The 15,855-nt window shown below is 30.7% G+C and overlaps 1 protein-coding gene across 1 annotated transcript in view; it reads right to left on the bottom strand.

Moving 5' to 3' along the window:
- The window catches only part of LOC147075863 (uncharacterized), a 67,945-nt gene that overhangs the window by 8,241 nt on the left and 43,849 nt on the right, over positions 1 to 15,855 (bottom strand). Inside the window, exons 5-6 of the mRNA XM_085942192.1 lie at positions 12,927 to 13,041; positions 3,550 to 3,702 (exon numbers count right to left, since the gene is read on the bottom strand). Of these exons, the coding sequence (XP_085798318.1) occupies positions 3,550 to 3,702; positions 12,927 to 13,041 (268 nt within the window). The remainder of the gene's footprint in view (positions 1 to 3,549; positions 3,703 to 12,926; positions 13,042 to 15,855) is intronic.

Genomic DNA, 15,855 nt, shown 5'->3' with positions numbered 1-15,855 from the left:
ATATGTACAATAATTATTAAGTAATTATCTAATTGAATATTAATATTTTTTTACATATTATATACATATTATTTACATATCATATACATATTATATACACCCACGGTGGCCGTGCGGCTTAAGCGTTGGACTATCATGCCGTAGGTCCCAGGTTCGAATCCTGGGTCTGGCAAGTACACATATTTTTTCAATTTGTGTGTGAGTCAGGGTATGGACCTAATAGGTTGAGCAAGTGGCTGACATCCATTTCTCGTAAAAACAAAATCTATTAATACAAACCTCTACTCTGTGGAGGCCCATAATATGATCCTATTAGGATCGGACATGGTCGGAAAAAAAACATACATTACATTAACTATTATTTTTATTCAAAAAATCATTTATAAGATTTAAGAACGTAAAATTCTTCTCTTGAACGAATATATTTTGAAAATACGTCTGTGAAATATATTATAACCATTTGAAAATTTTCAGAAGGAGTATTGCAAAAGCAATTAAGTTAGATATTACTCGCATAGCATAGTGGTTGGTGCCACAGGGAATGGGACGATTTGGCACCGCGAACTGGCCTCCGGCGATTGGCTTCCTGTAATTGGCCGCCAGTACAATCGGATGCCGGCCCAATTGGACGCCGACCCAATTGGCCTCCGGGAGGATTGGACGCCGCACAGTTGAATTAAATGCGCAAAGGAATAGACGTACGTTACGACTTGTTGGAGTAAATAAGCAAGTCAGTTTAATATGCTTCTATCTTATCAGTAGTTGTACCTTATACATTTCGTGCTTGATACATTTTTAATATAGATTGAGAATAATAATTATGCCTTATGATATTTATTAAAAGAAAATAATTCTTCCCTCGTTAAAACTTAAAGATGTGCATAATCAATTAATTTATTGTCTATACATGGGTACTTATTTATATTTACAACAAATATTAAAAATAATGTTAGATGTTAGAATGAAAATAACATTATATTTCAGCGTTTTATCGACTTAATATTATAATAAAGCTTAAACATGTATATTATTATGCATAAATGCATATTGGCATCCGATTGTACCGGCGGCCAATTACCGGAGACCAATCGCCGGAGGCCAGTTCGCGGTGCCAAATCGTCCTAGACCCGTGCCACATTGGCATGAATCCGGAGGGGCGTAGGTACTTTTTCAAAAATATTTTTTCTAGCGTTAGTACTCAGGGGGTTGTCAGTTTTGAGTATTCGTTATCCGAGTCACCGCGTTAAGGCTATACCTCAGTTGAGGCATGGTCTAAAAAGATCGTGGCTAGGGGATGCGCGGATTGCAGGTCGTGGGTGCAAATGACGCATGACGAACGAAATATAATTTGTCATATAAATCCAACATGCGTCCATTTAATGTTCTGTTTATTGTTCTATTAGTAACAATAATAATATATTCATTGACATGTTTTCTTTTTCAAGTAAATGGGTAACGTTTTTAGTCATCTTTACACGTATGTATCGTCTTAACGAATTTTCAGGAAAATTCAGTCATAAACACAGTCATTCAATGCTACTTTCAATCTTTCAATCCCATACTCCTACGCTATTTCTGTCTTGCTCACGTGTCTTTTTTTTTTCTTATCGTGCCCCAATTTTATTAAACCCAGTTACTAAGTATTTTTGGCCCTTTAAGCGCTTTAAGAAGAATTTTTTCGATCCCAATTACCCTCGGATAATGAGGACCCCCTGTATATATTTCTCAGAAGTGTTTTCAAATTAGGCATAAGTATAATAATATTATACGATATATAATATTATACGATGATAATAAAACGATATGAAAATTTTATTTTCACTATTCATTCTCTGTTATATTACAGATACATAAAAAATGTAAATAAACAATTTTTAAAACAAATAAAAATTCATGTCACACCATCAACAAAATTGATGTGTCCATATGTGTCAATACATACTTTATCAAATATCTATTTCTGAATACTATTCGTTTAATAAATTTTGAGAAATTTCACATTATTAATAAATTAATGTTATATATTTATAATAATATGAAAGCTTACCTTGCAAAGGTAACCCGTATGCAAAAACTATTTTTATACGAGAGAGGAAAACACTTAACAAATAAATAACAAGGATTTTAGTTAATTTTTAGTTAGAATTTCTTTAGACCATGCCCGATCCTAAGAATAACATAATGGACCTCCACGGAGTGGAAGATTGTACACGAGAAATGGGTGTTAGCCACTTGCTGAAACTAATAGGTTGATATTATCCAAACACATGCCAGATCCAGGATTCAACCCACAACATTCGGCCACCATGATTTAAATTTTTAAGTTAAGCAAAATTTCAATGATGAAAAATATTACCATACATCACCGGAATTCTCATTATTTATTTATTTACCTATGTTTTCTTTCTCCTGTAAAATGTTGGTTTGTTGCATATTATATAAACAGACCCTTTTTCGAAGGACCCCTTTAATTGTGTAAAACGTATTTCGCTGGATTTACAAATCTTACAAATTTATTAAGATAACTACATCCAAAGAGCCATGAAACTAATTAAAATTTATTTGATCCAGGATGTAAATTAATAGATTTTTGAAATACTCATTTTAACTCTTTTAATAAAATTTAATATGAATGTCGAACCACTTGTATGATTTATCTTTAGTAAGAACTAGTCATTGTAACAACATTTATCAGTGTAATAACAAAATTAAATTCTAATATTCAATAATATAGTGTGAGCCATGTCATTATTTAAACGTTTATCCAAGTTTCCGAAGCAATTATTATGTCCAACGATTAGTTTACCTGGCATGTAATTACAACTTCTCAGATATTATTTTCATATACAAACAGCTACATTCAGGTATAAGTGACTTACCGGACATGGTTCAAACTCGTATGTATAAACTTTACACATTGTTAAAAGTTCTATTATGCGATAAACTGGTAAACGTATATAGTTGTACATACGTTTAAAGTTTACACAATAGAGCTTTGTTTGGCTTATTCCATTAGAATTGTATTTTTTTAGCAGACTGCACCTGTACACAATATTAATTATTATATTTGGCCAAGTACTTTTTCCGACTTATACGTGGTGTGAATGAGAACTCTACCATTTTACCACGTTTTTATTAGCTCGTATTCTTATTTGTCCAGTACTAATTTTTTCTTGTGTGTCCAGTACATTTTTTTCTCGTTTGTCCAAGATTTATATTGGACGATTGAAGATTTTTAACTAATTTCCCGACTAGCCAGACATTTTAATCTTAATCAACAGAAAATTTAAAAACGTGGTATATAAAAAGTTATTTTTTTATCTTGTAATTATTTTGTAGTATTGGTTTATGTATGTCTAATAACTAAGTATCTTAGAAATCGGGAGCATTATCCATTTATTCTTTGAAGATGCAAAATTCAGCTGTCATTTATAATGCCAATTGAGAGGGCAATAACTGTGTTCAACCAAAATACTTATACGAATATTCAATAGAACTGTTTAAATATTTGTATTCTATTTAATATTAAAATATTATATATTAACCTACCAGTTACAGGGGCGTTCAATGTGAAGTCTTCACTAATACTCGCATCGTTCAGTCTCTCTCCACAAAGACGAATTCCATTAATGACTATAAAATCATCAGGGCAGTTGAATATTTCAGCTCCGGCCTGCTCTGGAGGAATTATTGGAACTCCGTCTATAAAAAATCATTAAATTTGTTAAAAATAAATACTTTTGAAACTACAACATAATATTATAATATTATAATATATGCATTATTATCATAAAAATGTGGACTAACGAGAAATAACTTTCAAGGATATACGTTCCGGTAATATAAGATTGCTTCTAACTACACTATCTGAAGGATTTGTATTCAATATGTTTTGACTGCCTCCAACTGTTGAGTATAATCCAATTTCGTGTCCCTATTTTTCTAATAGTATTGACATGTTCAATACCTCCATTCCGGCACTCAAGCACTGCAATATATTTTTTTTTCTGATATCTATTTACATAAATTCTTTTTTTATAATTGGATATGCTGCTTTTATGCTTTTCTACTTTTCTTCTTTTTTATTTCAACGATTTATAATTTTGTTTTATAAATTATACATTACTGTAATAAATATTATTATTATGATTATTTGTTCTCAATTTACTGTTTTTTCCTTATGGTAATGATAATAAAATGAATTTTCCGACTAGGTATTTTTCTTCAGGGTAATGTTATCAATGCAATCCTTATCCGCACGAAGAGTAATTGCTCTCTTAACGCATTTCTTCTTACTTCTTCGTGGGTTAATTTACAATCCGTATATACCGGCAAATATTAGTGTTCATGTTCCCACCAATATCACTCGTAACTCTACGGTCTTCATTATACCCCATCAGATATGATGCTATATATCGGGCGATTTTTTTATATGTTTGTGGACGTGTTAAATATGTTAAATTTATAATTGTATTTATCGTTTTACTTTAAAATCTACATATAAGCACATACATTCTTGTTATTTTGTTTGTTATTTGTAATTAGGTCATTTTTGTAATTTGTATTTATTAAGTATTATGGCACATTGGCCAATCGCTGTAATGCCTTAATACTCTTTTCTAAATAAATAAATATAATATATATTTTAAAGATAATATATGTTACATGATTTATAACGTCAGATTTTTTTAATTCATGTATTTTCAATAAAAAATATAATTCAAAATATTTTATGTATTGGTGGTTATGATAATTTAAAAAATGGTTATCACCAGTGATATAATTATAGCTAAATAATTATAAAAGTGTGCCTGGTAGCGGTTTTAAAACATCATAATCCAAGGAAAGAACATGTTTTAATATTTTGGCGGATACGTATCGAAAACAGAAATGAAAAAGATGTACTAGTTATCATATTATATATGTACCTATATGCTGTTTCTACGATATGTGTTTCGCTCACTCTTCGCTGTAACTTAATTGTAAATTAATTAATGCAAAAATTTGTTAAAATAAATAGTGCTTTTCTTAGATTACAAGTTGAGCTTTTACTAAAGTATACCTGAAAGAGCTGCAACTCAATCAGCCAACTTTAAAAGAGGAATAAAAAGCTTTTGTGGGATGAAATTTCTATCATCATAAAAGCCTTCTGAATAGCTTTTCCTAGAAACGTTTTTCAAAAATGCATACCATCTAGATAGGTACTTGTTCAATAGTAAAGATCTTTATGACTACGGAAAAAAATCTTTTTTTCTGTGAAATAAATTACGTGCACGTTTCAAAGAAATGTAATGGATTTCTAAAAAATGCTCGATTTATTTTTATAGCTTTTGCATAATATTCTTGTATGGTCTCTCTTATTGCCAATGTATAATTTAAATATCGGTCATAATAGCGATGTACCCTCATTTATTTGCTGCAAGTTCCTTTTACAGTCATACCTTCCGGAATGTTATGTTTCTTTCTAGAGTTTAGGTTTCCCGCGATCATCGTTTTCCTTCCGGCCTCTTGAATATTAACGTGTCTTTTATCCTTCAGCGCATCTATTCTATACGCAAGACTGCTTTCGGCCGCTATCTAGGGTAGGTTTATATCGAAGTATTAGCACTTATTGTAATAATTACAATAAGTTTGTCGTAATCATTTGAAAATAATAAGGGTGTTGAATAATCTTCTTTACAGCTTTCCATAATATGATCGTTTGATATTTTCACTTTACATAAAAAAATTGTCTCGCCAAAAACTCTATTGTAAATATTCTCTCTTTATTAAACAAAGATGCGCATCTATTCTATACGCAAAACTGCTTTCGGCCGCTACGGCAGCTATCTAGGGTAGGTTATCATCAAAGTGTTAGCACTTATTGTAACATAGAATATTTATGCTATCGACCACAGGTACTTTATGGAATTTAATTTTTAATTCTAACGGATTTATTGTTGCCATTGTTTCCTACTATTGAAGATTTTACACCTCTTGAATGTAGTATATTTCGGTAACTATTATTTAATGATATATTATTAGGGTTTGATGATGTAAACCTTCGTTTATTGATTGTGTTATTTTAGTTATAATACAACCATGATAGTTTATTATAATAAAACATATTTTATATATTTTTTAAATATGATAATATTTACTTCATTATTTGTACAATAAATAAAGATAAGCCAAAGCTGCAGGTTTTTCTGTGTATCTCTTATCGCCTTTTTGCCTACTTTCAGCTTACTCGTGGATTGAAAATTCAATACATAGGTGGTGATGCAGTGATAGTATATTATAGAAAAATGGGGCGGTACTGTAGTCCGAACGTGGGAACCCTATGCAGTGTTTTTAAAAAACTTTTGTTTAGGATCCTATTGATCTAAAATAGATTTATCATCAACGGTTAAAAAAACCGTATCAAAAACTTCTAGAGACAATAGAACATGGCTGCGATTTTTTGGACTGTTATTTAGGATGATTGTGGGTGTGGATGCTGGGGGATGGTGATTTAAACGGAAACCGATCCAGGCATTAACCTTAATGTTCTACGACTTTATGGCTGCAGCAGATACCGGGTCATGCACTCATATACTAGTACGTAAATGGTTATGTTTATCACTCGCACGGTATACACTTCCCTGTGCCGGCAACACTGTTTAATAGGTGGTCTAATTGACTGAGCTCGTAATGAGACTTGAATTGAAATAATGCTTGGACGACGGTCACACGGTAGCAAGTTGTCACGGTCGTGGTCTACTAATAACTGCTTTTGTATCAATTACGGGCGACTGTTGACTCGTAAATAGTTAAGCGCCTGGATGACAACAATAAATGAGGATAGTAGGTATGAGATATTTATGCGGGTTTAAGGATTAGATTAGGATCATAATCGGTTCAACCAGAATATAAACATTGAATTCATGCGCGATGTCATTTTGTGTGTACAACGAGATAGAAACTGAAGGTAGCCTATCCATTATAATACATTTCGTATTGTATTATGTAGGTATATTTCAATCAAGAATTTTGTTACAAAATAACAACATGAATTTTATGGAATATTACCGAATATTCTGAAATAACCAAAACTTGAAAGTCATGTTTTCACTTGACTGATAGATATTAGAAAGGTCGCATTTTCCTCTTTTATTTTGACATTTTCATTCGTTATTATATATATATATATATTTTTTTTTTATTAAGGCTTTCATGTTTTATATAATAGTATATATGCTTTTACCGTATTTTTGTTTGTACCTCCGATCCGATACTTTAAATCTGTTACAGGATCTCTACTCAAGGGTCTCATATAAGTGAATGCAAGATGAAAGCAAACGCTCGTCAAAGAGATGATCGGATTTCAAAATGATAAGATGTGAATTTAATCTTTAAGCTATTACACAGTGATAGTCAAAAAGACAGAAAACCACAGATAATGTTATATTAAAGTGGCTAAGTGATTTTTATAGAATTATTATCATCATCTAACCACTCTAGTTTAATACAACTGAATTGTCATTTTCACTCTTCGTTATTCTTATTTTTTCATTCTCACGTATTTTCGCTAAACTAAATTGCCTATAAACTATATACGTGCCTGCCATGCACAATACTAAGTTGATGCCCTTGGTCCCTCATTCCCACCATCTGAAATACATACAGTCCACTTGAATTATAGTTTGTCAATTTATGGCTACGGCCGTATGTTGTAGCTTAACCACTAGGGAATGACAAAAGAAATGGCGTATTTCAAAAAAACACTACCTTATTCTTAGGTCAATAATTATTATAAAGCAATCATTATTCATAAGATGTTTATCACACTTGAATGTTCAAAAACATAGCTTATAATAAATATCTTTAGAATCATCTTCAAATGTGTTAATCTTGCCGATTTTTTGAATAATAAAATGCCTAATTCTTGTCAAATTTGGGATCACAGAGATTATCAATATAATTTTTTATCGTGAATATTTTACAAAAATTATCTCATAATAAATTATACTAATGGTTTTATAAATGCGTTTAAAAATTAATAAATGTAAAAAATCTTAACACCACTGCACAGTTATGTACCGAAATATGACTATATTCTAAAACATTGGAGCGAGAGGTTTAAAAGAATACTATTTTATGTAATAAAAATACTTTATGCAGTCATCAAATGTTTAAAATAACAATAAAGGATAATAAGGCTTCAAAATTATATAAATAGATTATCTACAACGTTTAAGGAGTGTCCAGGATCATGGTTTGAAAATACAATAAAAACTCAATTTTGACCTATGACGAGCACGTGGGCCGTTAAGGGTATTCCGTGTATTTTTAGGGATTTTTAAATAAATCAACTGGATTTATTGAGTTGTTGGCACTCACCATGTTATGAACCACTGATCGCGACCTCATTTTGTGGTACTCAAGTAATATGGAAACCTTCGCCATATTGGATAAAAACCTATTTTGTAAATCAAAGTCTGGAAACACACTTAAAATAATTATAAAGTAAAATTCTATACGTGAATTGTCATTTAATTATTACAATCATTATATCACATAAAATTACATAGCAGAGTCGAGTATTTTAAATGCTAATACTCAACAAGGAAAATAGCTCCCACAGGTGACTTTTTTTACTATTAAGCAAATTTGCGGTGTGTTTTTCTCATTTAAGGTGAAGCCTTTACTGAACCCTTTTTAAAGAGGCACCTAGCGGAAAAATACGAAGCTTGCAATTTGAGATTTTTTTTTGATAATCTACATTTTCAACTAATTAATAAATATGTATCTAATATATGTTATTTATCTATGGTCCCAATATTGAAGCTTGATTTGATATAAATAAAAGAATTTCAAGTTATACACATTTATATTTTTTATAAAAATCGATGTTTTTTAAAATAGATATAAAAAAATATTAAAACTATGAATTAGTCAAAAATCTCTTAAGTGATGCTTAGACAACTTAATAAACTAAATTTTGATAATAAATATGACCATAACATATATGTAACAATAGGGTGCGGTCCGATTCAACAAATTCACATTTTATTACATTTTTTACAATTGTAAGTTTATCTTTGACTTAAAATAAAAAATATGGTAATGTTCGGTTTGAAAATAGCCGATAAACTGGATTATTTGTTAGGTTAACCTAACCAAACCTAACCTAACCTAACCTAACCTAACCTAACCTAACCTAACCTAACCTAACCCAACCTTACCTAACCTAAACTAACCCAAACTAACAAATAATCCAGTAATGTTTTCAGATACATATTTAACAATTAATACAGTTGAAATTGTAAATTATCAATAAAAAATCTCAAATTGCAAGCTTCGTATTTTTCCGCTAGGTGCCTCTTTAAAAACGGCTCAGTAAAGGATTCACCTTCCCCTCTAACCCCGGGCCTCCAGGCTAGAGCCCTGTCAACCCTCCCCTTGTGGGTGCCATGATTAAATCATTTATTTTTCTATAATAATTAATGTCATGTATTTTTATCATAATATATTAAAATTAAAAAAAAAAAAATGTACAACTACGGAATATTCTGATTTTCTCCACTTTTACGAATTGTATATATTCTATATACTATACTGAACTATTGGATCTAGGCGACCTATGCTAAATACCTAATTAAAAAAAACTAGCCATTTTTAAGACTATCATTACAATAATTTCAATTTCAATTTATTTCTTTTTAATATATTTTGGACATTACAAGTTATAATTTTAAGATGTTCACAACCAATAATGTACCTACGTATAATTATTTGTATTGTAAGGTACATTAAACGATTATACAATTACATAGAAAATGGTTACATAATTTAATTATAATGTATTTGTTTAATTACCAATAAACGTTTATAAGCCCGGGCTTTAGTCCACTATTTAAAAAAATATATTAATTATTAATTGTTCTCGTGTGTTTGTGAGCATTTTATGCAATGCTATATCGTTGAATTTTTAAATCCGCGATCGTCGGAGTTTTGTAAACAAAACTGTCCACGGAAAAATATGTCGTTCAATGAAACATGTCATTTTATACTAAGCCTTGAAGCTTTTACCATTTTATTTAACAATGTTTCATTCAACGTATAAATCAGCTACAATTTGAGATTACCAAAATTACTAAAACTGAACTGTGTAACATGTACTTCAAAAAAAATATAAAATAACGTAGCTTTCATGCCTACCTAGTGTTTTTTGACAAAATCTAAAATTTATGTTTTTTTAACAGGCTGAATTTGGCAGATTAGCTGATATGGTATGATGTGGCCTAGCCTGAAAAAAATAAATCATCTTGGGCTACAGGGATAGATCTTTATTTAACTGTGGCTCTGTCATGGGACAGGAAATCAAACAATATTACGATAGTAATAAACATTAATCAGATACAACATTTAAAATTTCACTACAATAAAAACTATATACTTAGAGCCGAGCCACACCGGGCGACTCTGGTCTCCCCGGGCGACTTGCTAGCGACCGTTAGAACTTGCGAGTTGAAGTCGCCCGATCGACATGACGTCATATGACATCATTGTGACGTACTACTGGATTGATACTGGATCAATTTTCAATTTTTTGAGACGTTTTTTGTTTCCCCTGACAATTTTAATTAATTGACTTCCGCGGTGTTGTTTCTTAAGCGACGATATATTGTACTAAACTTTGTCAGTCATACTTATTTGTTTTCATTGAACTATAAATACTATTTACAAAATGATGCTTATTAGTTTTTAAAATTCAATTAAACCCTGCCTAAACCACACTATAATATTTTAGGTAGGTATGCTACTAAAATAATAGTAGACACTTCTTCAGTCATACTTATTTGTTTACATTGAATTCAAAATACACAATATTACAGATGGCATTAGTTAGTTTGTGAAAATTCATTAGGCTCTGCCTAAATAAACCATAATCGATAATAAAAAATATTCTTCTATCTATAAAATATCCAAAGTTGTGTATGGTTTAATGGCATAGCTTTAGATATTTTATAGATAAACAAATATTTTTTGACTATTATCTACTAATGCTTGAATTAGGCAGGATTTAATTCAATTTTAAAATCTAACAAATACTATCTACACATCATAGTCTTAGCTCAAAGAAAACAAATAAATTTGATTTACAAAGCTTAGTGTGAACTATTCATATCGGATTTTACTATTTCTACTATTGACTAATTCCACCCTTCTAAAAAGACACGTAAATAAAAATTCATCTCCATAACCTATTAATATTTCAGGCGTGTACTAAACATAAAAAAGTGTGCCTCTTTTGATGTTTATAACAGATTTAGATGATTATATGACGTCATTTGAAAGCTCTTAAAAAGAAATGCTAGTGACATGCTTTCAAAAAGAAATGGGGTTACCACAGCGACTCAAGGCCTGGGGGCGGGGGTTATGCTCACAACGAACTGCGAAGGAAAATAAAAAAGTTGATTTGCGATTTTGGACGAAAGCCTACGAGATGTGCTTTTCGTATTTCGAAGCTTTCACACCGGCATTGTTTTGTGAAATATTTTTTACGGTCATATCGCAATTTTTTTGAAGTAACCAACGAACCGAATGAAGTACTCGAAAATATTAATCAATGTTTTATGATTGCATACGAATTTGTTGACAAAATAATTTATAATGGTATTTAATTATAGCTATAATTATATTATCACCGTAACGTGGGGTGACTTTGACTCAAATATTCTTCTTTCCAAAAAAAAAAACTTAAATAAAATGATGCGTTGAATATTTTTAAATATAATAACTATGTACTTAGTAATTTTGTAAAGTTTGACAATGGGTGGGGAGATATTTTTAATCAAAATGCATTCACCATTCATAGGTCACCTCACGCTACGGAAGCTTAGTTCTTTGTGGAAAAACATTGTATTAATTATAATAAAATACAGTATTTACTAGACTGCTAAAATTATAACTTGAAGTGTCATAGCCGCAGTCGTGGCGCTGCGATATGTTATGAATGGATTGGCAGAATTAGAATACTTTTTTCCCTACTTTGGTTCAAAATGTGCTACCTACCTACATTTTTCCAATCTGTCGGGATATTTTTAGTTATATGGTAACACTGATATGTCAAATAATAACTACCTGTCATTGCAGCGACTCTATCACCGACATTATTTTATAGGCCCAATGAGCTCATTTTGTTTTTTCTTCTTCACAGTAGGTACAACGTATAATCCTCCTGCTACCACTGCCAAGCCTTTTTGCATTATTATTAATACATTTATACACTTTACACGGATTTTCAGCACGCACAAATAACGAATAATGATTGCTTGGCGAGGGGAATGAAGAGAAAAGAGTTATGGAGGATTGTTGTTCTCGAAACGGTCACACTTCACGTTATACTTACCGCAGTCTATTTTTCCACATAATTTAATAACTATTGAAAAAATCTTACAATTTTAATGTATAAATTACTATGAATAAAATATTTAACTAATTATTACTATCGACTAAGGGGAATTGATGTTATTAAAATTAAAATTCATATTGGTTTTAATCTATTATTGGACTTTGGTACTCTTTTCAATCCGGGTTTCACCCTTTAGCATCTTAATGCAGTGTGCACATTGCACCAATTAGTAAATGCACAACTAAAAAAGAATATAGATATGTCATTATTATTTATAAATCAAATTAGGTATTACAATAAAATAACTTAATAATGTTATAAGTCATTTAAAAAGTTAGTCTACAATCTGAGTTATGGAATTAGTTAGGTGTACAAACATATAAAATATTGTACATTATCATAAATACAATTCTAATGAAATATTACAAAACGTAAATCATCTATAATTTAAATTCCGTAGCATTTTCTATGCTCGTTGTTTTTTTGCAGAATAATTTATATTGGAGAAGGGAAAATAGTGAAGTCATACTATCAATTAAAACCTTACCTGAATCGTAGTTGAGAATTTGATACTCGTATGCTCCCGCCTCGTCAGTGTTGCTATACGTAACGCTGCACGTTCCAGGAGCTCTAGCAATACAAATTGCATAGTTCAGGTTGTTCTAGAATAAAAAATACACACCGTCGCTATAGGATTAGTTTGTCGAATATCCGTTTTTGTCGAAATCGACCGTTTAATGCAGAATGATTTTTTTTGTATCTAAATGGACCATAACCATCCTTTTCTTTAAATTACTTTGTAATGAATACAGCATGCATATGCTGTAAAAACAAAAATTTAAATACCTACATGCATTTAAATATAGAATAATGAAATTTGCTTTTCGTCTCCTGAACATTTGACATTTGGTCTATTCGACAAACCAAACCTACAGCGATGACACAACAGATTCATATAATTGCATATCAAAGCGAGCGCTTCATCAAAAATCTGTTGGAAATAAAAAAAACTTTAAAATAATAACCTTATTAAACAAGATGTTTATTGAAGAAAAACTAGCTTGAATCGGTTTTTAAATATTATAATAACATAATTATTGAATTTTAGATCCATCTGCATAAATATAGTCTGTAGAGGAGTCTATAGAATGTTCTACTAACATACGCAAACACATCCAAAAAAAAATACAAAAAAAAATGTAGTTTGAAACAATTTGTCCTTGAGATGTTTTGTCTGGTTCAATATTATAATATGAAACGAGTCTTACTTCTAAATAATATGTCTGTTCATATAATTATAAATATATTTAATATTATAACTCTCTGTTTGTACCAATTATGGTAGCACTAATTCCATATATTAAATTCCCTACCCAAATCCATAATTGTAACCGCTATCCAAGCACTGTACTACAAGACACATTAATATTTAAATGACAGGCAATTATCTTTAGAGCATCAACGCGTTAAGACATGCACTTGTTTGACCCCAGCGGCACCAATGAAGTAATTCAATTACAAATGACGGTTCACCTAATGTCACGGCAATCACGGTTATTCTCAAACAATCATCAACTCATTAATTCTCTAACTATCTATTCAACAAATTACAGCGTGACTCAAAAAATACAGTATAACCGGGAGTGGTAGTGTTGTGAGTGAAAACCAGACCACGGATGTAACCCAGCGCGCTTGCCTCATCAGTAGTAGAAGTAGTAGCTGTAGTTAGTAGCTGGAATCCTTGGTATAACCCCTCCCCCCCCAGCATCCAAATCATCCACGTCCAAATATTTTACGTGCGGTCTCTGTCTTATATTATACAAATAATATAAGATTAGTCATAGATTTTTTTAGCCTTGAATTATTGACTCATGGATTGGCATCACTTTTATTATAATATGTTATATTTATATATTATATTATTTTATGTTCAGTAAATTGTATCAGTAAAATACTGAAAATAAAACTAAATTTAATTTCCTGTAAATATAACTTTACTGTCCTGGGATTTTTTTTCAGCTACTTTTCTTTAGCAGGCGCACTTTGGCATTGATGTAAAATACTATTGAAATATAAATACCCAACGGAAAGATGTTCTTTTTAATGTTATATAACGTGTTTTTATGTCCCTTTGCAGAGACCCGCAAATCTTGTGGCAATGACCGTTTTCGAGATTTCCTCATTTACAAGAATAACATCTGGCGACATCACAATGAAATATCTTTACTCTTATTTGTCTACTACAAACTCCCTAAGCCCTACACTGCTTAGGGCTTAAGGAAGTTGTGTTCTACATAATCCAACAACCTCAGTTTAAATCTCCCAACCCTCTCATTTTGTCGAGCCTAATAAATAAGACCACTTGGGTGGTTGAGCGTCTCTCATCCTTATGACATGACCTTCCCAATAGAAAAATTTCACTATATTATTATGTAAACAATAATTTAATGAATATACCGATCTCGCCGTGTACGTGCTCGTATAATACCCAACACGCAAAAAAATATTATATACATTTATATTAATAAACATATTATATTGTATAAACATAACAAATTAATTTTACAAAGTACCTAGGGAGTTAGTATCGTGCCGTAAAGTCAGCTCAGCTAACATTAAAATTAATAGCAAAAACTTACTGTACTTTAACGAAACTAATTTAAGTATCAAGATGTTCGATTGGCATGGGCTGAGTTTTGAATATGTCATATTATAATTATTTTATGATAGGATCTATAAATCTAATTTGGTTTATTTTCTTTTATATATATCACTTATTATTACATTTTTTTTACATCTTTGTACTATACGAGCGAGGCTACGGCCAACCACCTCAGCCCACTGCCAGAGTTTCAAACTCTTTTCGCTATATGCGCAAAATGACGATGGACACTGATGAAATTTTTAACTTCAACTATCAAATATCTCGAAAAGTAGATCAACGGTATGTAAGTTTTTTACATTTATATCTAGAAAGTGTTTTGTTTAGAAAGTTTTATGGCGTCATTAACAAAAAAGATTTTTTAAGAAGAACATTGCATTTAGATCCAATGTTTGGAGTAGGTACCCCAAATTGTATTAAAATATAATATTATTGTTAATGTAACATCTGTGCACAAAATTTTATCTTCTTATATTAGGTATACAGAGTTGATGTTATTACAAAAATATAGATATAATATTGAGTTCATCATAATTTAATGGATAAGGCATTTTTAGCTTCTCATCCGGTGACTTTTGGTTTGATTTACAATACATTTATGTGATTTTATCAAAGCCTGAGTATTATTGTTATAATTTTCACTAATAAATACTATAGTTTTACTATTATTTGTCACTTGGTTTCATTGGTGTGCTCTATTTCCAATGGAAATTAGAAGGGGTAAAAAGAGGTTTGACAATGAACTTTATGAGTCATATGGACCCGTATATAATATAGTCAAACTCATTAACATTAAACGCTTTGTAAGGTTAGG

The sequence above is a fragment of the Rhyacophila brunnea genome, unplaced genomic scaffold, assembly GCF_057557595.1.
Source record: "Rhyacophila brunnea isolate RB1 unplaced genomic scaffold, BYU_Rbru_1.0 scaffold_14, whole genome shotgun sequence".
NCBI classification, from domain to species: Eukaryota; Metazoa; Arthropoda; class Insecta; order Trichoptera; family Rhyacophilidae; genus Rhyacophila; species Rhyacophila brunnea.
This window is presented reverse-complemented; position numbering and strand designations above follow the sequence as displayed.